Raw genomic sequence first — 27,783 nt, forward strand, 5'->3', positions numbered from 1 at the left:
TATATATATATATATATATATATATATATATATATATGTATATTATCGTTAAGAATTTAAAACTTTTATCATCCCTGTTTCACACAGGACACTAATTAACACCTGTAAAACAATGCTCTTTATTCTTAGATCAGCACATCTGTTGTATGTAGAGACCAGTGGTCACATTTAGGTTGTGTTTGGCAGAAATAGATGTTTTGGTGAATGAAGTGGAGAAATAAAAAAAATTCTTGGTAGCCCCGATAGTTAGCACAAATAAAAGAAAGCATTGTGAGAGGCAACATGTTCACAATCTGAGGTAAGGACTGGTCTTGTTGAGAATGCCATCAAAAGCAGCAGGCTTAACTCTTGCTGGGATTATTAAAACTGATGGATAATTTCACAGAATGATTTCCTATTAGTTCCTCATAGCTGGTTATCAGGAACCTGTGAGTGCTTAACTGTTGAAACTGTAAAAAATAAAGAAATCCTAAAAATCTGAACAAGTACATCTCCATGGTGTCCATTAGATTTAATGTGGGCAATAAATGAATACATTTTTATTATATCAGCTGAAATGTATTACCTTTTTTTGTTTGTTTATAATTATTTTGCAGTCTTTACCGATCTCTCTTATATCTGAGTATCCGAACTGAAATAATCTGAACTATGGCAAAATCCAAAGCTGTATTACATAAAGTAACATTTTCATATTCGCTCAGCATCATTTTGTTAAACACAATAATCAAGTTATACTTAACCTGATGTGTGGAGGTTTGGGGATTAACATGCAAAACATATACACTGTCTTTGTCTTTAGAAAAAGTGATTTAGAAGGACCGCTGTGTCTTGTATTGTTCATAGTTTTCAGCAACTTTTTTTGTAATATGAATAAAGACAAAGTGTAACTTATTTAAATTTCATGATTTAGTAGATTGAAATGTTCCAGGTTTTGTATGATTTAGGTAAATATTGCCAGTGAACATCCAGGAAAGATTTAAGAAAAGAAAAAATCTCTATAACCTGAAAGGAACACATTAAAGAAAAAAAAAAAATAACAAATTCAAAACTAAAATTATGGAACAGACCTTCACAATAAAAATTAATTTATTTCTAGAATAGAAATAATCAAGGAATCAGAGTCGAGAACATTAATGGGATTCAAAAAACATATAAATACTGCAAGGTTTAAGATGATGACTTATTGTATTACATTTTGATTATTAAAATACATAAATGATGCTTTATATGCTATGAAATGTGATCAGAGTAAATGTGGATAACTGAGAAAAGATTAATGTAAAAACTGCAAAAGGTTGTAAAATGAATTAAGAGGCATATATCATAATTGTTATTGTAGTTCCAAAGAGGTTTTTTAGCTTTGTAGTTCATTTAATGTATTTAATTAAAGTATTTACTATGTTTTTTAAGAGGGTTCTTGTTTTTATTTACTGGTAAGAGAATAAAAATATTTTCCAAAGCAGAAAATATAAAACATACACCCCAAATAGTTAAAAAACAGAACAGCTTTCATTTATCCACGCAAACATCTGAAGCTCATTTTGATCTACTATTTTTCCCATACATTCTTTACCTATTGAACCTTTAATTGCTGCGTAGAAAAAAGAAAATAATACATACTGAAATTATTTAGCATTTATAATGAAGAAAGACATTTATGGCCCCTGAGTTCTTTTAACTTGGCACTTTTAATCCACATAGAAAAATGTCCCTGCATTAATTACGGCTGATTTCCTACAGGTGGCAGTATTGTCATATTTTCATTTCCTGTTAAAAGTGTGAAGGAAACCCATAGGGACAGACATTTGTGATGTAATGTTGGGTAGGAGTGAGAACAGATTAGGGTTTCAAAATCAGAGAGATTAAGGTGGAATAAATACTGACGAATGGATGGAATAAGATAAAGGAGGTCAAGCAGGGTGAAAGAAGGGATGGAGGGTGGAGAATTGACCTCTTTAGCTCATCTAACTGAGACTTGCAGTGGCATCGATAAATCAAGAGTTTGTTTTACATTCAGTTTTAGACTCCATGTAGGGAACTCTCTTCTGTGAGAACTCTTTTCAGAAATGCAAGTGAAGTCATCACAGTCTGCTGATATCAGCATCACTTCTATGAGAAGTATCTCTACTGATGCAAAATATGTTCTTCATTCAAGCAAATTGGATGTAATGAGCCTTTTTGTCCTTTGGGGACTAAATAGATTTAATAAAGCATGCTGCAAAGGTTTTTGTCTATATAAATAATCATATTTGTTATGTATGAGCTGGATGTTGTAGGAGTCTGGGGGATGGGCGTACATAGACCTACATCAGATGTGATTAAACTCGTCATGACCTGAGAGAACCAGCAGCAACACTCCATTTCCCTGTGTCTCTTTCATATAAATACGCCTCAGTTTTTCTGGGTTATTTTGGCAGCTCTGATGTAAATTCAGACTGCTGTCCTCTAGATTAGATCATTATTTTCAGATTGTTAGGTAGATGAACTGTAATCAGGCTCAACCTGTTTCCTGGTGTTTAATGGCCTTAAACAGCAGCAGTTTTATAGACTTTCATGGGACGGCGTCTGGTGAATTATACACATCCCAGACCACTTCTGCATCTTAGCCATGCCTCATTAACATATAGATTAGAGGAGGAATCTTTGGAGTTTATAACCATGCATCTCCATTCCTCTGGCATCAATAGCAGGAAGTTTAAAGCTGATGATACTGAAGCAGAAAGAGGTATCAAAGGTTGAAACAAAGCAATAAAGTCTGAAATAAAGATATTATTATCATGCTGTTATAAACAGATTGAAGCAACAGATTCACATTCTATATCACATCTGCTTTTTTCATTCCCAGTTTTACATCAGGGGACTGGAAGTAGTTGCTGTAGGTTTGATCTACAGATATTTAGGAGCTCAGGCTTTTTGGATCATCTTCTTTTGAATCTCTTCCTCTTAACTGTTACCTCGTTTTTGTTAAACATTTCTTTCTTTTATAGATTTAAAGATGCATTTCACTCCTGATAGATTAAATGCAAGTCATGTCTTTATTTTGATTGGTTGGTTAACAAAATATGCTATTTTCTTAATTTAAATTTGCTCCATATTATGAAGGTTAGCTTAATATCTACAAAGAAAATGTACTTTTTTATTGTGAATATAACTTTCAGGGGAAGAAAAAGTTGAAGTTGTGAACCTATTTCTGAACATGTTCTTTATCCATGCTTGTAGACATCTTTGGTCTTTACAGACATGTACAGAACTGCATATATTTAAAAACAATCCCTAATCTGTTCATACAGAGCTGTGTATCCAGATGTAAGGGAAATCTATTCTTCTCACATGACGCTACAGAACCCTATTGGCCCAAGTTATGACTATAAGACACCTGGAGGGGTTTTACAGGAAGAACAATCTTGTGCTAAACAAAGCAGAAACCAAGGAGATTATTATTGACTGCAAGATGAAAAAGAGAGAGCATCCTCCTCTCAGCATCAGTGACTGTTCATTGACTAAAGTTTGGGACATTTGTTTCCTTGAGGGCAGATTCCACAGCACCTAAGTTAACACATGAACAACTTAGCAGTCACTAATGGGGTTCTAGAAAAATTACATTGTCTGAAGTTAAAATTAGCCTCTCTGCCCACCAGCATCCTCAGAACGTCCTTTAGAGTTTTGGTTGAGAGCTTTCCTAAATATTGTTAAATGGTGTTTTCATCTGGTTGTATTTTGTTAGAAAAAAAGGACTTGCAGAGGATAGTAAATCCATGGAGTTTCCTTCTATTCTGGTATCTTCAAAGCCAAGGTATCTTCAAAAACTAAGGAAGGAGTAAGACAAGAACATCATCAAATCTCCTGACATCTCCACTACACTTTTGAATCAACTGCTTTTCTATTTAAGGAAAACCACTTGATTGCATCAAATCATTGACTCCAAGGCAATCCCTCACACCAAGCATGCTTGTGGTGACAGTGGAGAGGAAAAATTCCCTTTTGTCCAGCAGAATCAGGCTCAGTGTGAGCTGCCATCTGCCGAGGCCGACTGGGGTTCAAGGAGACCAAAGCAGACATACAGAAATAAGAAGGGATACAAAAGGAACTTGTCAACCAGCTCCACAGGCGTCCCCGCCCAGGAAAGGCAAAGCCAGGCAGACGAGCTCCAAGCCAGCCCCCATGTCAAGGAGGAAAAGAGCACATCCAGTTAGTCACAGTCAGAGAAACAGGACTACACTGAAAAATAGGCTGAGCTCAAACATCTATAAACAAAGATGTAACAGACAGACAAGACAAATCCACCATTGCTTTTTATTTGCACCATTTAAAGAAGCTATAGACAGTGCGCTGTTGAATGATGTTTTCATGCTCCTTCTATGGTGTCACTTTGGTTTCATGAACGCTTCAGACAAAAATCTGATGGATGTCTTATTTAATTACTAGTATTAACAACCAGTTAAAAAAGTCAGATTTTAGTGAAAAATCTAAATTGATTATAATTTAGTCTAATTTTCTCCTCCCTCAGCTGCCTTGGTTTCATACTGCTTCAGCTGCTCCACATTTCTTCCGATCACCCCCCAGTTAATTAGTCATTCTCAAACCCAACCTCAGTATAAATATCTCTGGTTTTCATTTTCTGTCACTGGATCATACTTTTATACTCTCTATTTCATATCCTGGTCTCCTCTAGCTCTTTCTGTGGGTTTGACTGTTTCTTTCTTCCAAACTCTAATCTGCATTTTGAACCAGGATTTCCACATCTTTTTACTTTTTTATTGTTTTTTTTATGATATACTTTGGAATACGATCTTTTGTTTTGCTGCTCTAAGATTGTATGCCCATCAATTGAACAACAAATCTTGATTTTATCTGAATTTTTCCTTGTTTTACTCAAAAACTGATGTTCTTTTTCTTTTTCTGTGTGGATCATCTAAATAAGTGGTCCTCCTAATTGTCAATCATTCTAGTGATATTTTTACATATGCTAGTCCCCTTTTTCACTTACCAGATGTAAGGCAGACTTTGTGGAAAAATTGCAAATCTTCTTTTGGAAAGTAAGCTTGTATGAGAGATGCAAACAGCAACTTTTAAACAGAGTGTGCACGAGGAGAAATAGGCTTGTGCATGCTCTCACACATGTTTAATAGGTGTTCCCTCTTGGGAGCGGGTTCAGGATTGTGCTTGTGCACTTTTTTTTTTTAAGTGGAGAGGGCTCTTTAAAATTTATAAAAATCCTGCACTATACCTTTAAGGATCCACATTTTTCTTTATGATTCTCAGAAAATGCTATCAAATGAATCCCATTATGTTGCTCAGATGACTCCATGAGAATTCAGCGGCGAGTGTCTATAGATAATACAGTCTGTTCATGGATAGCTACATCATGTCAAGTCTGTAATGCCGTATTAAGAGCAGAAGTGATGACCCAGTTTTTTATGACTCATATCATCACTTGGCACTGCTGCAGCCTGTGTGGCCCCCAGCAGCTCGCTGCAGTGTGCAGCTGCTGTTTCCTTTTATTCTGCAACATCACAGCTCTGCAGAGACAAATAGCCAGATTTATGTGGCATCATCAAGGGATGCAAGGGTTGTTCATGCATATTAGAAAATGACAGGATAGATAGCAGAGGCTGTAGATGTGAATCCAGAATGTTCGCTAGCATGAGACACATGAGATTTAGCTTTTCTCCGATTCCCAGTCGGAGCTGTTCCCTCACTGCCTGAAACTGGGTCACAATTCCAGCATAAAATCCAAGAGAGCAGAAACTCCCAGCATTGGTTTGTAGTAATGCATTGTAGCAGATCCTCTTAACCCTCACATGGAAGACAGAGAGTGTTTGTTTTTTTTAGCAAGATGTCCACTGTCACTTCTACTGAAACTTCCGAACGTGTAGTTCAAAAGGTTTTTTGTTTTTTTCATAAAAGGCTTTTTGATCTCAATTTGGTTGCTTTTTCATGTGAGGTGTATTTGTGTGTTTTTCTTTTGCACATTTCAAAAAACAGACACCAGGGCAAAGTTTACAATACAAACACAGCATTTAAATGTTATTCTAAAGACGTTCAGTCCTGCCTATGTCTGATGTAGACACGCTGCCATGTTGTGCATGCTTGTCCTTTTTCATAACCATATTTTTAATGAAGACAGTTGATGCCATACTGAACTCCAGAACACAGAACAGTTCATAGTAATCTATATTAATGTAGGGTATAAAGCAAACCTAAATCATTGTGTTCTACAGTGGGTCATGTTTGGTTTTATCCCATCAAGGTACAAAGTGTAGTATTTTCCTGAAGCCTCAAGGTTCATTAAGATCTAACTTTGCAAAGTGAAGATCCTTAATATAGGATCTAAAATTAAGGTCTTTGGTTGTTTGTAATTTTGATTTGGTATCTTCGCAAATTTTCTGTTAAAATTGTTAAATTTACTACTTGTTAAAATGTTAAGTGTAGATTTTATTACTCTTCTCTGGAGGATCTGGAACAAGAAGTCATTATTAAGGATGTTGATATAATATCATGCTAGTCAAAAATTAACTTTGTATTATTTACTCATATTTTTTTAATTAATACAGTAGTTGCCTGTAATCCCAACATTTTTATTCGCTCTTATGAAGAGGTTGCTCACTCTATAAACCCTTATTAATCTTGGCTGGGCTGGCAGCTGTCCAGTCGCCATGAGCCAAATGTAATGTTTAACTAGTTCTTTACAGCGTTACAGTAATGACTCATTCAAATCCCAGGTTGGATCAATTCATGAAAGAAAACAAATAACCAGGACAGGCACACAGATGGTGGCTGGATCACAGCGAGGATTGACCCCCACGCCACCCAGCTCTGGATTTGATTGTTCATAATCCCGACCCACTGGGAGACCGACTGGTCATCTGCTGACGAGAGGAATGTCAGCAGTTTCCTTTTCCCTCGTTGCATAAAAGAAATAAATGTTGGTATCTGCTGAATTTGACCTTCAGCAGTGAAGAGCTACAGCTGGAGAGCAGGAAGGGTAGCAACACAGGTGTCTAACTAAAGGCCAGGTTAGAGTGCTTTTTCCACAAGATGCTAAAACTCTGTTAGATACATAATATTACAATGTTGTCTAACTTTTTTTCAAGTTATAACCATTACAGATAATTTATTGCACTGAGATTAAAAGTGATTGACCAAAAATTTTTAGATAATTGCGTAATGAAAGGGAAAATAATACATGGTTTGCATGCTGTGTGATGTTGTTCTTAACAATGTAGCAGATGAATGCTGGGAAGCAGCATGGCAAACTGAAAGCTTCTAATGAAGGAAAAATAACTACTTTTTTAAAAACTGATGACGAGCATCAAAGCAGACTTAGGGACAGAATGCAAACACTAGAACCCCATGACAACCAAGAACCAGCCGAGCACTTAGTTAATAAGGGAAACAGGTGCAAGCCATTAGTAAGAGAACAGGAAGCAGGAGGATGGGGTCTAGAGTGGAGTAAGATGCAGGAGTTTGTCCTGCACCCGAAGGGTTGCCGGTTACAACGCCAGCTCCAGCTGTTTCTGTGGTAGGCACTTCACCCTCTGTGTCTGTTGATGGTGCTCAAAGGGCCCAGAGGTGCCTGAACACCAGGCCCACTCCTGTCAGCGTGCCCCAGGGCAGCTGTGCTTACAATGTAGTTTATTGCCACCATCATTGTGTATATGGGTGAATCACTCAATACAGGAGTCTGCTACATATACAGTAAATGCAGGCAATTTACCATCTACTACTGAACTGGTAACTGAGTAAAAATTATTAATAGGGGAAAAACAGTGAGGAACAATAGGAAGAATAATGAGAAAACAATGGCTCCACAAAAAAATACAGAAGAAAATAAGATAAAATCAAGTTTCATTAGTGAAAGTAATGAACTGACTAATATGATATACCACAAATAGAAAGAATAGCAGAATATGCCAGAAACTAAGACACAAAGTAAACATAAATATATGAGAAAATTGCTTCAAAGAAGAACACCAAATGAAAACCATAACCCAACAGCTGCAGATCATGACATTGATACGTCTTGTTTGAATTAAAAATCTGAAACTGAATTGAACTACACTGCCTTTAATGACCAGTGGATAATTTAGCAAAGAGAAGCCGGAGCAGCAGCTGTGGTCGGAGCAGGTTCACCATCTGCCTCCTGCTGAGATTCAGGCAGGATTCTGGGCCCCATTTGGGTTTGTTGTTGGATAGCAGTGGGTGGAGGGGGGTGGTAGGAGGTCTGGTTTAAGGGATTGTGCTCCTCTCATGTGAGTACTAAAAAAAAGAGAGGCAGACGCAAATAAAAGCCAGACCTGTCCCTAATCTGGATACCAAATCCGCTCCACAATGAGATTTAAAACAGTCTGAACCCCCTCCAGACAAAACCGCACAGAGCTCCAAAACTTCAGAGAGGACAAAGGATGCTTACAGAGCCCTGCATGTGCACAGAGCAGGATATTCCTTTTTGTATTTGCTTAATACATCTGATTTGTATCCATTTTGTTCCTTTAAAACATCTCAGAAGTGTTAAGACAGGAAAGGAAGTAGATTTAAGCATCATTTTCAGATATTATTATGTCCATGAACAGGCAGTGAAGCTGTGAAATTTCAACACATTAAAATTCTTGTGATCAGACTGAACATGTAGCGTGAACCACTGCTCTACAAAGAGCACCTTGTTTCCTTGCATAATCCCGGCTGCGGCCGTGTTCAACGCGTCTGCTGATGCTTGATGCTGTTGTGTAATGAGGGATGCAGAGAGGTGGGGGAGGCATGGCTCCAGGGTCACCAAATAGATGATGATCTGGAAGTGTTCTGACGTTTTATCTGGTTAAAGGTCAAACGGAGCCATGTTTGACTGTGAGGCACGGTAATGGCAGATACCTGCACAGAAGAAGCTTCATGGAGGTGGATGTGATCTATCTGCTGGGATGATGAGGAACCAAGTGTTTATACCCGCTGCTGTTTTTGGAGCATCTCTGTCTCTGTGTGACTTGTCGGCTCTGCCTTGTGATCTGAAGAGAAAGGGGGGAAGTGTTTCAGCATGAATGTAGGCCACAGATTCTATTTTCCTAAGGCTTCCCATTTTTTTTCTCCTTGTGCCTATAAATAATGCAAAGCGTTTCTCCTCTGAACCATGTACAAAAACTCTAACCCCCAGTTTAAAGTAGTACCCAATTACCCCCTCATCCCAAAACTCCCACCTCAATTTTTAATTTGGGTTTCCCTCCTCTAGTCCTTCTCCTTCCTCAGCCCCCTCCCCCTGTATCCCATTTATTTCTCTCTTCTCAGAATCCCCTGGTCTCCAGTTCCCCCTCTCCCTCTCCGGTCCTTGTTTTAGGGATGGTTTCGTCTTTGCACAGTCTGCAGCGGTGCAGATAACACAGACAGAGAGGACAGAGTGATAATCGTGTTTAACCACAGCAGAGATGCCCCGGCAGCACTCAGCTCAAACATTTCTCTGAAGCTTTGGGGGATTGCTGATGTAGGTCGGTTACACTTGGTCCCCTTGTGACTTTGTAACATGATATATAGAAAGAGGACAAAATGAACGTCATTTAACAGAAGCCATTTTAGAGGTTAGAGGTTTAGCTTTAATGCTAAACAGTTCATCTTTTCTTCGTTATCCAACTGTGGTCCTCAGCGCATCCCAGCTGATTGATCCTCTGCCATTTAGATGTGGTACGGACAACTTGCACAAGTTGAAATTAAGCTTCAATCTGGAAAAAAATCATGGTGAAGGGGGATTTATTAGAATATAGCATTTAGTTTCCTCTGTATGCTGGACTGAGATAGTAAGGGATAGGTTAAGGCAAGGCAAGGCAAGGCAAGGCAAGGCGATTTTATTTGTATAGCACAATTCAGGTCATGGACAGTTGAAGTACATGTAAAAGTGCTTTACAATACATGAATTAGAAAATAAAATATAAGAAAAATAAAAGCAGAATAAAAGCAAAACTAGGAGTAAAACAAGCATAATGTCAGGGTTGGGTTGAGGTTTTTGAGGAGGTCAGGAGGCAGAGGTAGGTTCTTGAAGATTTAATGAAATAACTGAGGCAAAAATCCAAAAAACCAAAGTACAACATACAAGGAACCAAAAACCAACTACTTGAGAGGAAAACTCACGTGGGGAGCCTGGAAAAGATGAGAAACCAGCACTGGGGAACTGGAGAGTTTAAATGGGAGACTGAACAAAGACAGGACTAATGAGCTGATTGGGAGCAGGTCTGAACAGAGGACTCTAAAAAAGAGCTAGGGAAAAGAAGACAACACAAGAGGGTAACAGAGGGCAACCAAGAACCTGAGAACTCAAATATATCCAGAAAAAACAAAAACAAAATAGGAATTTAGTCAATAAAACTAGAAAACAAAGAAAAAAAATGGATAAAAGTGATACTGAAAACTCAAAAGTAAACTTAAACAGATCCAGGACTGTGACGCATAAACCGCTACGGACACAAAACACTTCTTAACTTAGATTTAGACTCATGGGATTACTCCTTCAGGGAAATTCTGTTTTGTTTTGTTTTTTAAACCATCTTTAAAATGTCCCTACCTGCCTTAGACCTTGTCAGCCCCTTTAAAATCACAATGTGCAAGGCCTTAGATGGTTTCTCCCTGCATGTACCACATGACAAAGCTATAAACCCACAGGGATTTCTTAACCATAGCACTACTTTGACCTCCAGTCACCAGATCTTAATCCCATAGAGCTCCTTCTGTGATGGAATTGAAGGTTTTGCATAAGTCTGTATCAACTGAGATGGGTTCACGTTGATTTTTATATGTATTTTGAATTATAAATGGATTAGTACTTTTTGTATTTGCAGTTATTTTCCCTGTTCCCTGTGAGAGGAGGGGGAGGAGCTCTCTGTAAGACCACGCCCCCCTGCGCTGTTACACGCCCTCTCTGTGTGACAGGAGAAGGCTGGGCTGTCCTGAGCTTTATCTAAACACCCACAGAGCCTCTGACACACCAACGCACCCTCTCTCCCTCACACACACAGACACAGACACACAAACAGAGCTGATCTACGCTCCCTCTGTTAAAGCTGTTTCATATTTCTGCTGGAGATCAGCTGCAGACACTCTGCTGCTTTTACAAAACACAAGAAAGACAAGAGGAGACTGCAGACATCACTCCCTTCTTCTTCTTGCTCCTGCTGCTGCACCTCAGGAGTTTTACTGAGAGAAGAAAAACAAGTCCACATGACAGTATGGGAGTGAATGGGTTGCCAGGGAGCCTGAATCGTGCGGAGTGAATGGAGAGAGCACTAAGTGGACCACAAAACTAACTGAGAATGGAGGACGGCTTTTCCAGCTACAGCAGTCTCTATGACACCTCATCCCTGCTCCAGTTCTGCAACGGTAAAACTTAATCATCCTGTTTCTCATATTCCTCTGCTGCATGTTCCCAAACCAGCTGACTGGGAGTGTTTTATGCTCCTACAGCTGAGATATTCCAGCTGCTTCTCCAACATGAACAGTTAATATAAAGCTCCAGTTTTACATAGTGCAGAAACCAGTAAGAGTTCAGGCATTTGAACTTGCACATAAATAGAAGTCATATAGCAGAAAGAATCAAGGCCAAAATAATGTCAACATTCTGTCAGAGTCAGTCAGCTGCAGCCAAAGAGCCAGAAGCCTTTTCTGCTGTACAGTTCTGCTGATCATCTGATGAGAGATAACAGCTGTAAAACAACTGGAAATGAATGTTTATTGGTGAGGAGAAAGCTCACTTTAATGGGAGGTGAGGTGTTGGAGAAGGGTGAGTCAGGGATGAGGGAAGACAGGATGACACATCAGAATGACATCATCATAACACAAAGTGGGCTCGTGTTGGCAAGATATTGATGACATTCGGATTTTAGTTTTCGTTAGCTGCTTGATTTTTGAATATTGATGCTGATAGGGCCCAAACTAAGGTGGGTTTTTAAACTTACTATAAGGCTCTCCATACATGGCGGCACAGCCAGGGGGACAACTTACTGTAGGAACAAATAACAACAAATTATTATATGCCCGTTATTTGCATCCTATTCAGTAATAAATTAAGGGGAATTTGATCCTAAATAAAAAAATGCAGTGATAGCTCATTTATCTTTTGGATTATTGTATTTAGTTCTTAATGTCCCTGATAGTTTATGCAGTAAAAGGCTCCTTTTTTTTCAAAACACTGTTCATTTGGCGACTGGATGTGTTTCCGTCTCAGAAACTAGCAGTGCCTACAGACAGTTAGAATAGAATAGAATAGAATAGAATAGAATAGAATAGAATAGAATAGAATAGAATAGAATAGAATAGAATAGAATAGAAAGAGTTAGACCCACACAAAGGGATTAGACAACACAAATTTAATGATTTGATTCTTTAAAGAGCTCCTCTTCTTCCTCCACAGTTTTTCTTAATCTATACAGTAAATGTGAGAGTGCTTCATTTTATTTGTTCCATCTCAGCTTGTCATTCTGAAGTGCTTCAGCTTCCATTACAATGAAAAAAATCAATGCTATTTGCTGAGCAGCATAAGCACTTTTGTAGCTGATGAGAAGGAAGAAGAAAATAATGGTATCAGAAAAAAAAAACAAATGAAAGATGTGGAATTACAAAGAGGTTTCTGCTGGGCGTCCAGTGGGTGCCTCAGTGTTTTCATGAATAACTGATGAGGTGAATCCAGTTAAAAGCCTTCTGGATCTCCTTCAAATAAAGCGCAGACTCAAAAAAGAGAAGCTGTGAAATGATGGATCATTCAGTCCATTTAGAATCATTTACTATTGGTTGCACTCATTACCAGAAACCTTATATCTGTTCAGATCAAACTGAAAACATCCAACTTGCTTTACTTGTCATGCTGCCTGACAGTTATTACAGATACTTAAAGTTGCATCCGCTTTCTGTGAAACGAGAATGACACAGAGGTGCACGTTGGTTTGACTGACCTGAAAAACAGGTGCAGCAGCAGCAGCGTGTTCCAGGTTATGGAGGGTTTACAAGTTTCCTCAAGGAGATAATTGGCCTTTAAGCTTCAGAAATTAAAGTGCAACAGCAGGTGCAGGTTCAGGGAGCTGTTTGTCTCCTGAAGGGTTTGTTGGATCACTTTGAAAAACTTTGCCTTGTTGCCTCTCTCCCAGCCTGTCATTTCCCCCTATAACTTAATTTTACTTGATCCCTTTTGATGAAAGACAAATACATTCTTAAAAATACAACCTTCTGTCAGGGTTTCATATTATTTGAAAAAAGATACAAAATTAAATAGCCATTTAAGGTTGTTTAGCTCCTTCTAAGCAATTGTTCTCACTGCCATATTAAAAACACGCTGAAGGTGCACATAAAGAGTAAAATAACACATCATTTAAAAAACAAATTTAAGGATTTTGTATTAAAAAGTTCCTAAATTAGAAACATTCTTAAAAAGATCCTATGAAAGTTTAGTGCAAAGACCAATAGCAAAGCTTGTCTCTATATACAATCCTATTTATTGCTAATGATTAGCAACCATGTTGATGCATTAGACTGATATCCTATCAAACTGTTGCATATATTCCTTTTTTTCATTGGCTAATGAAGGAACAATGATAAAGGTAAATAATGGTTGTCGGGTAAGCTATAGGCATATGTTGGCATGTAAGGTGCACACGTGACATGCAGCAAACATTTTAACCTACAAAACTTTATTTTTGGTAGCTTTGGAATTTTTGGGTGTTTGTTTAGGTTTAGGGTGAGGGATCAGTCAGCGTTAGTTTTGTGAGTTCCTCTTTTAAATTCTCATGCACCCTCCTCACAGAATCAAGCAAGTTCCACTCCAATAATGAATAAATGATGGGGAAAAAAAATAATAATATAATTATTTTAGGCCTTGATGCATGTCAGCATGCAGTCTGCTTAAAAGCTGGAAGTGATCAAGTTCTGATCAACTATGCTCATAAATTTCTGACCACTTATAGATAATTTGAAAACTATAAATAGCTGATCCTTCAATATGACAAAAATATGACATGATGATAAAGTCTTGTGGAAATTAGATACTTGGTTCTGATTCCCACCATTTATCCCAATGCATATGCACTAATCAGAAGTTCATCAGACGTGACTCATCCATGTATCAGTCTTGATAGCCTTCATTTTCTCTCATTGTAGAGCCATTTAATTGATTATTTTCAATACATTAGCTGATGGCAAAATAGAAAAGACTGTTACATCAGTTTCAAGAAGGAAATGTTGAAATAAATATCTTTAAAAAAAAATCTGGGATACATTTGAATATTTTCAGGAATATATTTGCAGCTTTGTTGGGAAATGAAAAGCTGATTTAATCCATGACTGAGGGAACATTATGATGTCAGCACCATTTCAACGCCATCAGTTAGATGAAATTTGAACTGAGAGTGAGAGAAGAGGAGGAAGTCTAAAGCATTAATATCTTAATATCACTCTAAAAAGTGTTGACTCAGCGTCCTCTTTTGTTACAGGAACAAAAAGACCTCATTGATTCACAAATTCAATAAAAATCTTTTAAAAAACAAAGGAAGATGCTTAACAAACTATTTTATGTAGACCAGCAGAGGTTCTTGGCAGAATAAAAAAACTATGTTAGCACTAATGTCAATTTTTTTCACAATATCTTATGAGTCTGATTTTATTCACATAAATTTTTTGTAGACTTCTGTAACTAACATCCATGAGAGGCGGGGCACACCCTGGAAAAGTCCCTGGTCCATTAAAGCTAATTGAAATCATATTTGTTTTATGCACATTTCTAGCCCCCTTGAGTTTGCAAAAATAAATGCATCTTCACACAGTAACCAGTGGAGCAGCTTCTTGTATTTTGCCTCACCAGGGTAGCATGAAAAGGATGAGAGAGCACACATCTACCGGGCAGATCTGCATGACTGTGTTTGTCCCAAAGGCCAAACTGACATCATAGTTCTCCACTCGTTCAAATCCTCTCAGAGCAGAGCGAATGATGTCACCCTCCTTTGACTGCCCCTCTCGTGGCTCGTGTGTTGTGGAGCATCCAACCAGACTAATGTTCAGAGAACGGGTCAGCTAAACTGCCCAAATCATGAGCAGGCTGAGTGCTTTGTCTTTGGGAGGTCAGGCTAAATGGAAATTAGCCCCATCACAACCTCCAAACACATCCAGACGCGCTGGCTGATTACAGCTGATGGAGGAAGTAAACCCTTTACTGAGGCCTTTCCTCTGAAATCAGATTTAGAACAAGCTGCTTCTGGAGAAGAGCTGAGATCTAATTGTATTAGTTTGTGGTATATAGTTGGAAATGATGATGGTGTTTATTTGTAATTGGTTTCAAGGATGCTTTGATGTATGTTGATTCATTTTTAAGGGGAAAAAGTGACCTTTTTCAAGTTCCAATGAATAATGTGACAGTTGTTTCCTGTTTGGTCTGCATGGCACTACCGGCGGCTATTTCCCGGAGTCCAAAATAGCTGTGTTTGCATGGTCTCTGTTGTGAGGAGAAGGGATAAAAGTAAAAATATAACAAATGAATCATCCTGGAAAAGAGCAATCAGCACTAAAAAACAATGAGCTTTTCTTCAGTTTGTTGTTTTTTAACTTTTAAAAGGATTTCACCAGCATAACACCAGCATAACTTTCTGCATCAGCTACAGTATAATTTGACTATCAAACAGTATAAGCATAGAGAATGATCTACTAACTAGGTGTTAATCAATAGCAGTATTTCTACTTTGGAGACAGAGGAAGGTCTGGGCATTATAAGGAGAACAGAGCAGACCAATAGCAACCAAGATGATGCGAGCACCAAGTACGAAATGTTTTTTACATACAAGTCCCTGTAAATATAATTAAAAAAGTGTTTGTAGTTACATTTACGTATAATACTGTCCTTTAAAAGCATAACTCTTTTCAGTCTTTACTCCAATCCTCCACCCTGATGGCTTCAAAGGGTTTAAACATATGTTGCTATTTATAACTAGTCAGTCCAACCAAAATGTATTGGTAAATATTTGGTTTGAAATAAACCCAACGAAATGGCAAAATAATAAAAAATAAATAAATAAAACAGCATCTTCTTTTGTTATATTTCTGCCATTGAACCATATACTTATTATATGACTATACAAGTAGGGGGGCGCTAATTGCACTTCTTACCTAGTTTTCCTTTTCTGGAAAGCTAAAGTTGGAAATCAATGGGAGCAAATATCTTCTATCAAGTGGCAGAAATGTATGGTCAAGTTACCAAACCTATATTTTGCTTTAGTGTCTCCCTAAATCAGTGGATGGTTTGTATTCTTATGCTGTTATTTATCTGGAATCTTAATAGATCTGAACCAGATGCAGCTGGGAATACATTTAAAGTACTTTAAACATCTTTTAAAAAGGCACTGTATATTTATATAGAAGGCCATAATTAGTCACTTATCGGATTCAGATACTCAGACTTGTATTGGTGTGAATATTTTTGAGAAGCTCGGCAGAATTTCAGCTTGAATCTGTATGAAAATCTAAGAAAAGGCTAAAGATTAGGGTGATAGAAACAAGGCCTTCTAACCTGGAGCTCCACTGAAGATAAGCTGCCCATAGAGAAGACAATACTTTGTTTTCTTTTTTTACAAATAATTTTTTTTACATAACTATAATAATTGAACTTTATTGATCTCACATTGGAGAAATCTACCTCTGCATTTAACCCATCCTCTTGGGGAGCAGCGGAGGGGCTCAAACTCAGAACCTCAGTATCCCAAGCTCTATGCCCTAACCACTAGGCTGCCTCATGAATAATTCTGGGCTTTAACATACTGAGCCAGTGTTGTAAATTCATGAGCTAACAAACCCTCATGCAGCCTTGTTGTAAGTGGATCAATCAGATTATTTTGATTTCTCCATCATAAACGGATCAGTAACCTCCAAGACAACCATTTCTTCTTGTGTTTTGAACAAATCTTTCTGTTCCACCTTCAAAGAAATAAACAGAGCTGTGAGTTCATAAATAAAGTAAGTAGGGATTAATTAGTGAAAGTGCAGCCAGAGCTGAGCAGATGGGGAGGGGTGAGGCGGGAGTTTGATAAAGATTGAAGGTGCTTTGATGTTGGTTGGAGATATGTTTGATGCACATCAGAGGTGACAGGACTTCATCCAGTCTCCTCCTCTTCTCCTTGGCTCTACATCTATAGACGTCTTTGTCTGATCTTTGATTGATGATAGCACGTGGAGACGGATTAGGATTAGAGTCCAACTCACGTTACCTAGCAAGGATGAGCTGCACAGGAAGCGGGAGGAGGTGTTGGCGTTGGAGCGTTTTTAGTCTACTTTAATCTGCTTCTCACTGACTGTGAAGCTGAATGTTGATTTCACTTGTTTTCTTTCATGTCGTCCATGTTGACATGGTCACACCAATAGACTAACACAAACTACACCAGAATGAAAGATGTTAAGGTAGAAAATTAGGAAACCATGTGAATCATCACTCATCTGTATCTACATGTTTCAGAGGATTGGTCCCATAAATATCGACCTGCAAAGGATCACTTATCTGCTCCTGCTGATTCATTTAACGGCTCACATTGATTTCCAATATCTGTGTCAGTGAGAGGACACATCTCCATGCAGCTGCGTCTCCCCCAGTTTAAGCTCTCCCCTTTTTTTTGTTTCTTTTTCTCAAGTATTTTTCCCCTCCATCTTCCCATCAGACTCTCCCACGGTCTTTATTTGATCGTGTGGAAGATCCCCACGTGGAGTTCAGAGCTCCCCTCTGTTTTTCTTTTCAATTCTTAATCTACAGTCAGTCAGATAGTGAGCTGTGCGACTTAGGCCGCCCAACTCCATCCTCCCATTTATCTCCCTCCTTTTTTCTCTCCCTCTTTTCCTGATAAGGTTTGCTCAGTGGGTTTTTCTTCAACGCTACTAAAGAGTGAAAAATTTACCATGAAATGATACCCAGACAGGCAGCTTATGCTCAATAAATGCATGCAGCGATACTGAGCCCCTGTTTAACCAGATGCAGACGGTACTTATAATTGTTAAAATATCAGGCAGTGTATACACATTAATGTTGTAATTACAGTGATCTATCATGCAGTTTTAATATTATCATATTAAACAAATTAATGACTTCTCAAATATATATTCACAAAACAATTTACAAGATAGAAGATTAGATATAAAAGAATGAACAAAGACTAGAGAGATGAGAAAAAATATTATAAAAATATATGAGAGGATTTATTGTCATGTTAGCATAGATAAACTAATGCATGAACAGTATTGTTGCTACAAAGACTGATGGTAAATATACAGAATAAAGGTCAGCTGCTTTCCTACTGTATTACTGTATTTCAAATAGCGCTATAATTGTTTTAGGTCAACAGAAGTTTCAACCAACCACTGCTTTATCAGCCAATGGGTTAAACTAAAGAGTCTATCAAACATAAAAAATATCATCAACATCACGTTTTTCTGTAAAAGTGGCCTTTGGTTTGTAAAATCTTGACATAACATTTGTTGTTAATTGGCATTTGATAAAATGATTTTTATTAATATAAAGATATCATTAATGACATAAAAATACTTGCTAAAAAGTAAAAAAAAATTATAAGAAAAATGGGACTAAAAAAATAATTGTCCAATTACAAAACCTTGAGGAACCCCAAAAAGTCTAAGAAGCCTTCACTCCATGACATTTTTAAGTCAATACAAGAAAATGAAATATCTTTGTGTACATGGTAAAATTTTTATCAAATATTTCTTTCATTAAAAATATATTCACATTATTCCACAGATGCTCTATAGAGTCAAGAGGAACATTGATCAAATAAAACAGATAGACTTAGTTTCAGACATTTATTGTCATTTTTTGTACACCGTGTATATAAAATAAAATTTTGTTTTGGACAGCTCCCATGTCTTTTCCATTTTCTTAAAGTGCAGCAGTGATCAAATGTAAACATGGTGCAAAAAACGCATTGATATGGTCAGTTTGATGCCGAGTCTGTGACATGATTTAGAGTTTTTTCAACATTCGGCTCTCTGAAGGCAGTGGGGAAGAAACTGTTTCGGAATCTGCTTGACCTGCATGGAATGCTGCAAAGCATCTTCCAAGAGGGCAGCAGGGAGGACAGTCCATAGTGGGGGTGTGAGGGGTCATTGATGATGTTACAGGCTCGGGACACGCAGCACTGGGATGAAGTGTCTTTTATGGAGGAAAAGAGAAGCAAATGGTTGTTTGATCGTTACAGGTATGACTAACATCTGCTGATGTAATTTTTTCTTTTGCGTTGTGATGGTAAAGTGAAAGCAGCAGTTTCCCATCATGAACCATAGATACTAGTACATTTCCTTGATTAACATCAGCAGTAAAAAGGAACAAGTGTCCATGACAATGTGCTTATAAGACTGACGAGAGAAACTGTTCAAGCAAGCTCCCAGCATGAGCTAAAATATTTAATTTTTTTGTCATGATGTGTTGAAATAGTCACTTTTGTCATTTTGAAAGCATGAGTATATTAAACCTTCTTATGAAGGAATTATTTCTAAAAATACTCTAGCAACAGTCAACCTGTGTAGGACTTAAAAGCATTTCTATGCACATCAAAAGCTTCCAAGTATACTCTTTTTTTTCCTGCACACTCTTTCTTGTCTTATCTCCACTGACACACATTTCAGCAGCCTCATCTTGTGACCTACTAAAACAATCAGGCATGTAAAACAGCAGTCTTTTAATTCCTGTGCTAAATATATATATGTACTCTGAATATGCATGTACAATTAGAGCTTCTGAAGCTGAGCTTCAGTGCTGGAAAATGTGCATTAATGTTTATGTCCGCATGTTCATCATGTGCGAGTGTGTATGTGAATGCCTTTCGTCACAAGGTCGGGAGATGAGACACGCAGGCAGCACAAGACCTTGGACAGTTTGTCACAGATGCTTAAAAATACCTCAGCAGAGCCAGAAACAGAACGAAAAGTGGGGTGCTTTCAGTCAGTGCTGTGATTTTAAGTGTGCTCAGCAGAGCGTGGAGTGTTACCTGTGGGGGAAGGCTACTGGTAATAAATCAAACGCGGCAGCTGAACCCACAATAGATGGCATTATTTTTAGTTTCTACTTCATAAAAGACACTTGAGGCATGGAATTTGTTATTAAACACTAGCAGTGTTAGAAAGTACTCATTTTCACTTTTTTCAGTTTTTCTGTGATTTTTACATGTTTCAATCAGCTAAAAAATCCTAACATATGAGAAAGATATCTTACAAAATATATTTTAGAAGTGTTGCTATTTAGTCCAACAACCAGGTAATGAGTCTGACTGATTTAATTTCCACTTTTGTTTGCATTATTGTTTTCATTCAGCCACAGTAATAGACTTTCCAGCAGAAAGTTTAAAGAGACATTATATAAGTTTTTACTGAAAAACCCTTAATGATCCTATATTCCTGCACTGTTCTGGGGTGTGACGTCAAGCATGTCCATGTTAAATGGCTCCACCCTGGCAAACAATTGAAACATTATAATTACAATGTATTATGTGGATACTCAGAACAGTCCATCATCCAGCTCAACTGGGACATCAATGATAACATGTAAGGGGAAAAGATGTGTTATGCATGAGCGTGAGCTACGAGAACGAGTTAAAGAGTGCTGCAGTTAGGTGTTTTGGCCACAGGTGGCAGAATCCACAGAAAACTTTGTAATGCCTCTTTAAAGGTATAGTGGTTGATGTTCTTTTTCCTGGTGGATCATCAAAATAATTGGTCCTCTTAATTGTCAATCATTCTAGTGATATGTTTGCATAAGGCCATCCTACGCGCTCGTCCCCATTTTCACTCACCGTTGGTGAGTCTGACATGGTGGAAAAATTGCCCATCTTCTTTTGGAAAGTAAGCTTGTATGAGCAATGCAAACAGCAACTTTTAAACAGAGAGGGAACGCCTGTTAAACGTGTGCAAGAGCGTGCATGACCCCATTTCTCCTCGTGCACGCTGTTGCACACGTTTAACAGGGATTCCTTGTTGGGAATGGGTACACGGTTGTCCATGTGCATTTGTTTTCCAAAAGAGAAGAAGTTGGGTCTTTTACAAAATCATGAAAATCCTCCACTATACCTTTAAGGTAATTGTATCTAATATTAGTACAGCTTTCACCACTCTGCTCCAAAGTCCTAGATTTTGGTTATCTTTTTTTTTTCATTCCAGATGTTTGTTTCATGCCTCCAAAAAGTATGTTTTAATTAGTCAGCCTGGAAGATATTTTCACCAAAGTTTATTGGGATCATCAAGACGCTAAAGATGCTTGTTTGATTTAGTCAGCAGTAAATTAAATGTTTAAAATCATGTATGCCAAATTTTCCAAACTTATTTCTTACTCATGAATCATGATCTTAATAGTGGAGAGTAATGTCTGCTATGCTTTATTTGTTTATCTGGATAATTCAGGAACCTCCTGAATGAGTTGCAGATTCACTATTGGAGTCGTTTACGTCGTCTCACCACTCTTCCCTGTTTCACGTTGATAATGGTTCTCCCCTTTGTTTCTCTGGACAATCTACAGACAGATATATGAATTTCTTACATAACTGTTCTCCTATTACTCTTTATTAAGATTCAATTCACAAATTTTAATTTCCTCACACTGCTCTTTGTCACAGTTAAATCGTGATTTAAACAAAAAAGCTATATTATTTTAATTCTAGGCTGGGTTGGAAATTATTAGAAAAAATGGTTTATGTATCTGACTTGATTAGTCTTTACATCTTTTTGAGGCAATAAAAGATGAACAGAAGAAATCTATAAGAGGAAGAACTCTTTGTTTGTGTGAAAGCATGTGATAATAAATATCTGTCCTTTGATGTGTGCAGCTCTTCAACAAGACATTTAGAATCAATTAGACATGAATCCATTACCTTATACAAGGTGAATGTTAGCTGGGCTGTGTCAGCAAATTGGTTCCAGTGACGCCTAGTCATCAATTTGTCCACTGCTTATTTGCAATCGGTGGCTGGTCGTGATGTTCATAAATATAATTCACCCTCTTGGTGCCTGCTGTGCAGCTTCCAGAGATTAATCTGTAACCTAATTGGTCTCCTGCATCTGCTATTAAAGCAGGAAGGAAGGGGAAAGCCCGATCTTTATGTGAGGGGGTGTGCATCCCCCACACTGGATGCACTCTGTAACAGATGGGCAAAGGAAGAGCAGAGAATCCCATTAGAAATTCCATCAAAAATTGATTTGTCAGACCACAGATGCAGAGATGGGAGGAGAAACAGTCTTTGCCTTTTCTATTTCTTTATTTGGTTTGCTTTAAAACTCTCATTTTATGTTGCTGAATATCAATTTTTTATTTAACTCAGTTTCAGATGAAACCATAAAAACAACAAAACTGGAAGAAAAACTTTATACTGGTTTCTAGGGAAAGAAAATAGTTTAAACTGATTTATTTACAGAAATATTCATATTAAATGATTGCAGATAGAAAATTCTACCTTTATATCTTCTCACCTTACATGTTCAGATTTCTAATCACATGGTTTTAGTTCTATTAAACAATGAGACATTTCTTTGACCAGTTTAATGATTTATTAAAATCGGTTTGGGAGATTAATGATCTTCAGTACATAAAATTACATTCTAGAAGAAAGCATTTTATGATGACATTTTAAATTAATGATGGATATAAAGATTTAAAATGTATGCATTGTGTATCAGTTTGCTAGATGCCTAAAAATGAGTTTTGGTTATTTTGTTAAGAATCTCAGCTAAAGTCTGAGGAGGGAGAGAAACCTGGAGGAGAAAGTCACCTGAATTCATCAATTTTTATCTTTCTAGTGCTGAGAAAAGATTTAATTTGCTTATTTCGGTCCAAAATTAGGTGCCAAGCCTTGATAATATTGAAGTAAAAATATTTACTGTGTATCTAACTCCATTCTGCAATTTGAAACAAATCTGTTTTTAATGCCTGAACTTGAGCTCACAGTAAAAATAACACACAATCCACAAAATACACTGCAAAAATTTAAATTTAAGTAAGTCAATTAGTCTCGAAAAACATTTTTTTCCTCTTGTTTCAGTACAATTCGAGACAATTTGTTAATGGATTAAGATGATTTATGTTTATGTTTATTAATGAATTTTTTTTTTTATTCCGAGATGCCTTTTTGAAGTGCAGTGTCTTTTATTCCTCAAGCACAAAGCATCTCTGCAATATTTATCTGCCACATTAGTTTATTTGAATTTTTTGAAAATTTAACAGTTTTTTTTTTTTTTTTTTTTAGGTCTTGTTCCTCTTAAGCTTATTTTGCAAAATGAGATTTGAAAGGTGTTATGAGAGGAAATTAGCATACTGGAGTGCATTTTTATATAAAGTGACGCCCTCAGTGTGCTGCAGCCAAACATACTTTAATGTCACGATGCAAGAGCTTCAGTGATCTACCTGATATCTACTGTAAGAGTCAGCATCTAGAAACAGGCTTGTAGAATAAATGAAGTTTCTGAGGACTGCTACTGTGACCAAAATTAAATCTATGTGCATAATTTACACAGAAGGGTTGCTGTATGTTTTCTCCACTGCAGCTGACAGGAACACAATCGCCTGCTGTTCCCTCTGCTTCTGTAAATCTATTTTTACTCTATGGAAATAAGGTTTTCTGTATTGATACTTTTTTTCCGGATGGAACATCAGCGCAGAAAAAAACAAATGCACGGCCACGCCTGCACTGGATGGAACGAGCGTCCCGCCTCCTGTTCCTTCCTGGTGGTTTGTTACTGAGGACAAAGGCCTGTTTTATTTGAGAAAAGGTTGAAACTGAGAGTGAGAGCTTGTGTTAGAGCCTGTTGCTGCTGCCAACCATGACTCAGTGCATCTGAGGCCTGTTTGGTCCATTAAAGTCTAAGGAAGAGGAGTTCTGGGTCCAGCTGTTTGACACAGTGTCTCTCATTCACATTATGAATTTATGTAAAGACAATAATAATTGTTGCTTTTGCAAGGCAGTCATAAAACTAGGGTTTATTGTTTAGTTTTAAAGGGGTTTAGCTGTTTAAAGCAACTTAATTAGAAGAGTTAAACCCATCTTAACATTTCTATGGTCTGTCCATCATCCATATAATTCAAACTCTGGAACTACTATCAGGCAGCCATCACTAGCAAAAACAGGCAAAGACCAGATTCACACTGATTTGTTTTTAAGAAACGTTAATGTAATATTTTTTGTCTAAATGTATTCTCTGAGGCCGGACTGTTTTTAATAGTTAGATGCTTGCTCTGTTGACAGGTTTTTTTCCCACTACCCTAATACCTCATTTAAATGTGGCTCTCTTACAATTTTTGGCAAAGCAGCTTCAAACATTTGTTTAAATCTTTATTAAATTAGCCTGTTGGTTCCCTAAACTCCCCACATGTGGTCATCACATAGTTTTATTACTGTTTTTAAAGCCTTTTGGAACATTTTTGAAGATTTGAAAACACAGGCAGAGAGAAAACAAAGCTCTGATTTTAAGTATCACTGACATCCACCATGAGCACATCCTTATTGGTGTTTTCAGGTTTCTTTTTAACAGGCTGTTTGTGTAAAGGTGTATATATTATGTGCTTCTGAGTTAAGAGTGAGTTATCTTGCATCAGTGGCCACGTTGTTGTCTGTTTTTCTTCTTTTATTTCTGCCTTAGTGGCTGTTCATGTATTTTTTTTTCCTTTTCTAGCAGTTTAAATAATTTTCTCAGTATTGAGGGAGGTCGCTCAAAATCTGCAGTACTGAACAATAAAGCATTTTCAAACTCTTATCACTCTTATTCTAAACCTCTTCTCTCCCCCTAACAGGAAATGTTTGGTAATTTAAAATCAATATCATGATAAAAAGCTCTACCTCATTAACCTTCGATTTTTATCAATACTGTCCCTTTATGTTTTTTTCCAACTTCCTTTTCTTCAGCGCTCAATGGAATCCCCAGACCGTGATGTTTGCAGCATTTAAAGGTCACCCTTGTATGATGGTTAACAGTGATGTGCTGCAGCATTTCTGATCCATTTGAACAGAGCATGCCAACACCAAACCAAGAGTTCATATTTAGTCTAATCAAAACCCATTTAAGTCCCTCTGTTTTCCCCTGCCTTTCAGTAATCCTTGCAGTGTAAGATTTTTAGGTAGCTGATGGTGGATTAGTGCACAGATTATTATTTCCATGGAAATACTGTAAGCTGTCTGCAAACAGGAAGTCAGGGGCAGAACAGTGAGATGAGGAATGGTTTAATAAAAAATGCTAAAACACTGATTGGAGCATGTTCAGACAGCAGAGGTGACATAGAAAAAAAAATGTTTCAGTGGTCGGTATGGAGCAGTGGGGAGTAGGAGTGATTGAGCAGACGGCTGGTGAACGAGACAAGCTTGATAACAGCTGGACAAGGACACATTCAGACCCTGAATAAAAACACAACTCTAAGTAAAATGAAGACAAGAACGAACAAGACAGCTTAAAGTAAAGAAATACACTAACATAGAAAATCAAACAATAGAAGTCTAAAGAGGTGAACAGTTGAGGCAAAAACATCAGAAAATTGAAATACTTGTTAGAATAAAATAAAAACATCTAATAACCTTGAATCTAAATAAAAACATTGTGACAGTAGCTGCAAATTCCTGGTCTTTCTGCTCCTGGGAAGCTTTCCTTTCCTAATTGAAAGTATTGATTCAATTAGGAATTATCGTGATAACTTAATCTTTTTTATTTAAGGTTAAAAAATATGTTTGGAGCCAAACTTACCTGAATACCTTACAACATTCAGGTTGCGAAGGTCTCTTCACTGTGTCGCTCATTTTAAAATATTAGAAGATATTTATTTTTATATCACATCATTTAAGGTTTAAACCAGTTGATATACATTTTTAACTCATCAGGAAGTTTTCGTTTTCTTTTAACTGAAAGTTTTTAGCTGTTTTCATGTTAGATTGTGCCTTTTTGTACCCTATTGATTTCACATGTTGAGAGTTTATTTCGACCTTATAACAAATGATTTACTAAGAGATCTAAGGTTTTATTTATGGAGAAAATAGGTTAGGTGTTGCTAAATTTATAGTGATACTCCTATTAAGAATCTATTTTCTGAGGGAATAACTTGGACTTAATCCCCCCTCTAAAAATAGAAAGTCAAAACGCTTGAAGATGAAAAGCTGGATCTCAACCTAACTACCTTTTTAATCTAGATTTTATGCAGCGTTTGTGTTCTTGTTCGCTGTCTCCATTGTCACAGTGGAGGGTTGACATCAGGAAGGATGTAGCTGATAGGAAGATGGCGGTTTTACCATAGGAACCCTGTGGGGGTTATTTCTCCTCCTATCATCTCCTCTTTGACCCCTTGCTGACCCTTGTACATGCAGAGCTTCCTGCTTTAGTCTTCCTCCCTTCAGTGATGCTGTTTTGACATGAAGCTGCCCTCCCGGCCTTGTTTTTTTGTTCTTCCCTCCCTCTGTGCTGCCTGTTTTCTTCTCTTTAATCCCCTGCCAGGTTTTGTATGTGAGGATTTCCTTCTCTCTTATCCAAAGAGTCGTCAGAGGCAGGTTGCAATCAGCCACCTGTTTTCCTCATCTAACCGGTTAATTGGCTTTGACAACATGAGCGGGTCACCTGCGGCCGACTGCAGGAGACACGTGGGATGGATCTGTCATTCTTCAACCATGGCTGTGGTCAGATTGGAAAAAAACGGGTTGTTTTTTTCTGACTTTAGTGTTTTTGCCCTGATTTATCTGATTTAAATGTTCTAATTAGCTCCTCAGAATAGCACCAAGTACTGCAGGAAAATTCTGTTAACCCTGTTGTTAGATTCAGGGGAACAAGGGAAACATGTACAACGTACCTGACACTGAACCTAGAGGACAAACTTGGGACATCACCGCTGTAGAGGTACAGGGGGTAATGATTCAGGTGCATTGGAGCCATGTCCTCCAATATCTAAAAGCTGCAGGACACTTTTCATTTTTGATGCTACAACTGGCTTGGTTTAATTAGATTTTTTTTATCTTAAGTAATCATGTTTTGCAGCCTCTTTCTAGGAATGTTTATCCCAGGGGGCTGAAAAGGAGGCTTCAACTGATCAGCTGCTTCAGGAGAAGCAGCACAACTTTTCTCATTGCTCTTAGGAGTGTTTTAATTCTTTCTGGTTTCTCACTGTGAGAAATGATCGGCTTAGATGAGCAGCCTTCATAGAGTGGGGAGGCTCTGCCTTTTAGGTAACATCATAAAAAGAGAACTTAGGGCAGAGCTGCAGCTCCTCTGCTTAGTAAACCTCCAGTCCACATCAAACCAGGAGAGCCAAGGACAAAGATAGTTCTCCCTGTAGAGACATGATATCAGTTCTGGGATCGCCATCATGGGCAGTTCCAGACAGGGGGGGACAGCAGGGGCCAGTGCCCCTGGCCCCTGTTATGACTCTTGTAGCTGCTGAAGACATGATACTAAAATTCTAACAATAATAAACTGGAACAGACAACAGACGTGGTGACTGATAGTTTCCTTTTACAAAGTCCAGTGGATTGTTTTTAATTTTCTTTTTTTGGAATTCCCTTTTACTCATTTTTTTTTTTTTTCTTTAGAGATCTGTTTTAGTTATGATTTATCTGAATCGATCAGTTTTATTTAAGTTCTAATTCTGATTTGATCAAAAATTTGTAACTTTCATTTAAAAAAGGATCAGAAATATGTAAAATTGACCTAATATTCCAAAGAATAGCTTTATTTGATCTTTTAGGAGATAATTATTGAGCAACTAATTATTTCAGATTCATGTTTTTTGTTTTTAATAGAATGTTTTTTTTTTTTACTTTTAAGTAAAATTTAAATTTT

At 37.5% G+C, this 27,783-nt stretch overlaps 1 protein-coding gene across 4 annotated transcripts in view; it reads left to right on the forward strand.

The window, feature by feature from the left end:
- The window catches only part of eml1 (echinoderm microtubule associated protein like 1), a 64,616-nt gene that overhangs the window by 4,561 nt on the left and 32,272 nt on the right, over window positions 1–27,783 (forward strand). For 3 of the 4 annotated variants that reach the window (XM_015379240.1, XM_015379241.1, XM_015379242.1), the window contains exon 1: window positions 10,957–11,352. The exons of the other annotated variant lie outside the window; for it this stretch is intronic. In XM_015379240.1, the coding sequence (XP_015234726.1) occupies window positions 11,286–11,352 (67 nt within the window). In that variant the 5' untranslated portion in view covers window positions 10,957–11,285. Of the gene's footprint in view, window positions 1–10,956; window positions 11,353–27,783 lie in introns of those variants that run through there. 4 annotated transcript variants of the gene reach the window in all.

The sequence above is a fragment of the Cyprinodon variegatus genome, unplaced genomic scaffold, assembly GCF_000732505.1.
Source record: "Cyprinodon variegatus isolate N-32 unplaced genomic scaffold, C_variegatus-1.0 Scaffold187, whole genome shotgun sequence".
NCBI classification, from domain to species: domain Eukaryota; kingdom Metazoa; phylum Chordata; class Actinopteri; order Cyprinodontiformes; family Cyprinodontidae; genus Cyprinodon; species Cyprinodon variegatus.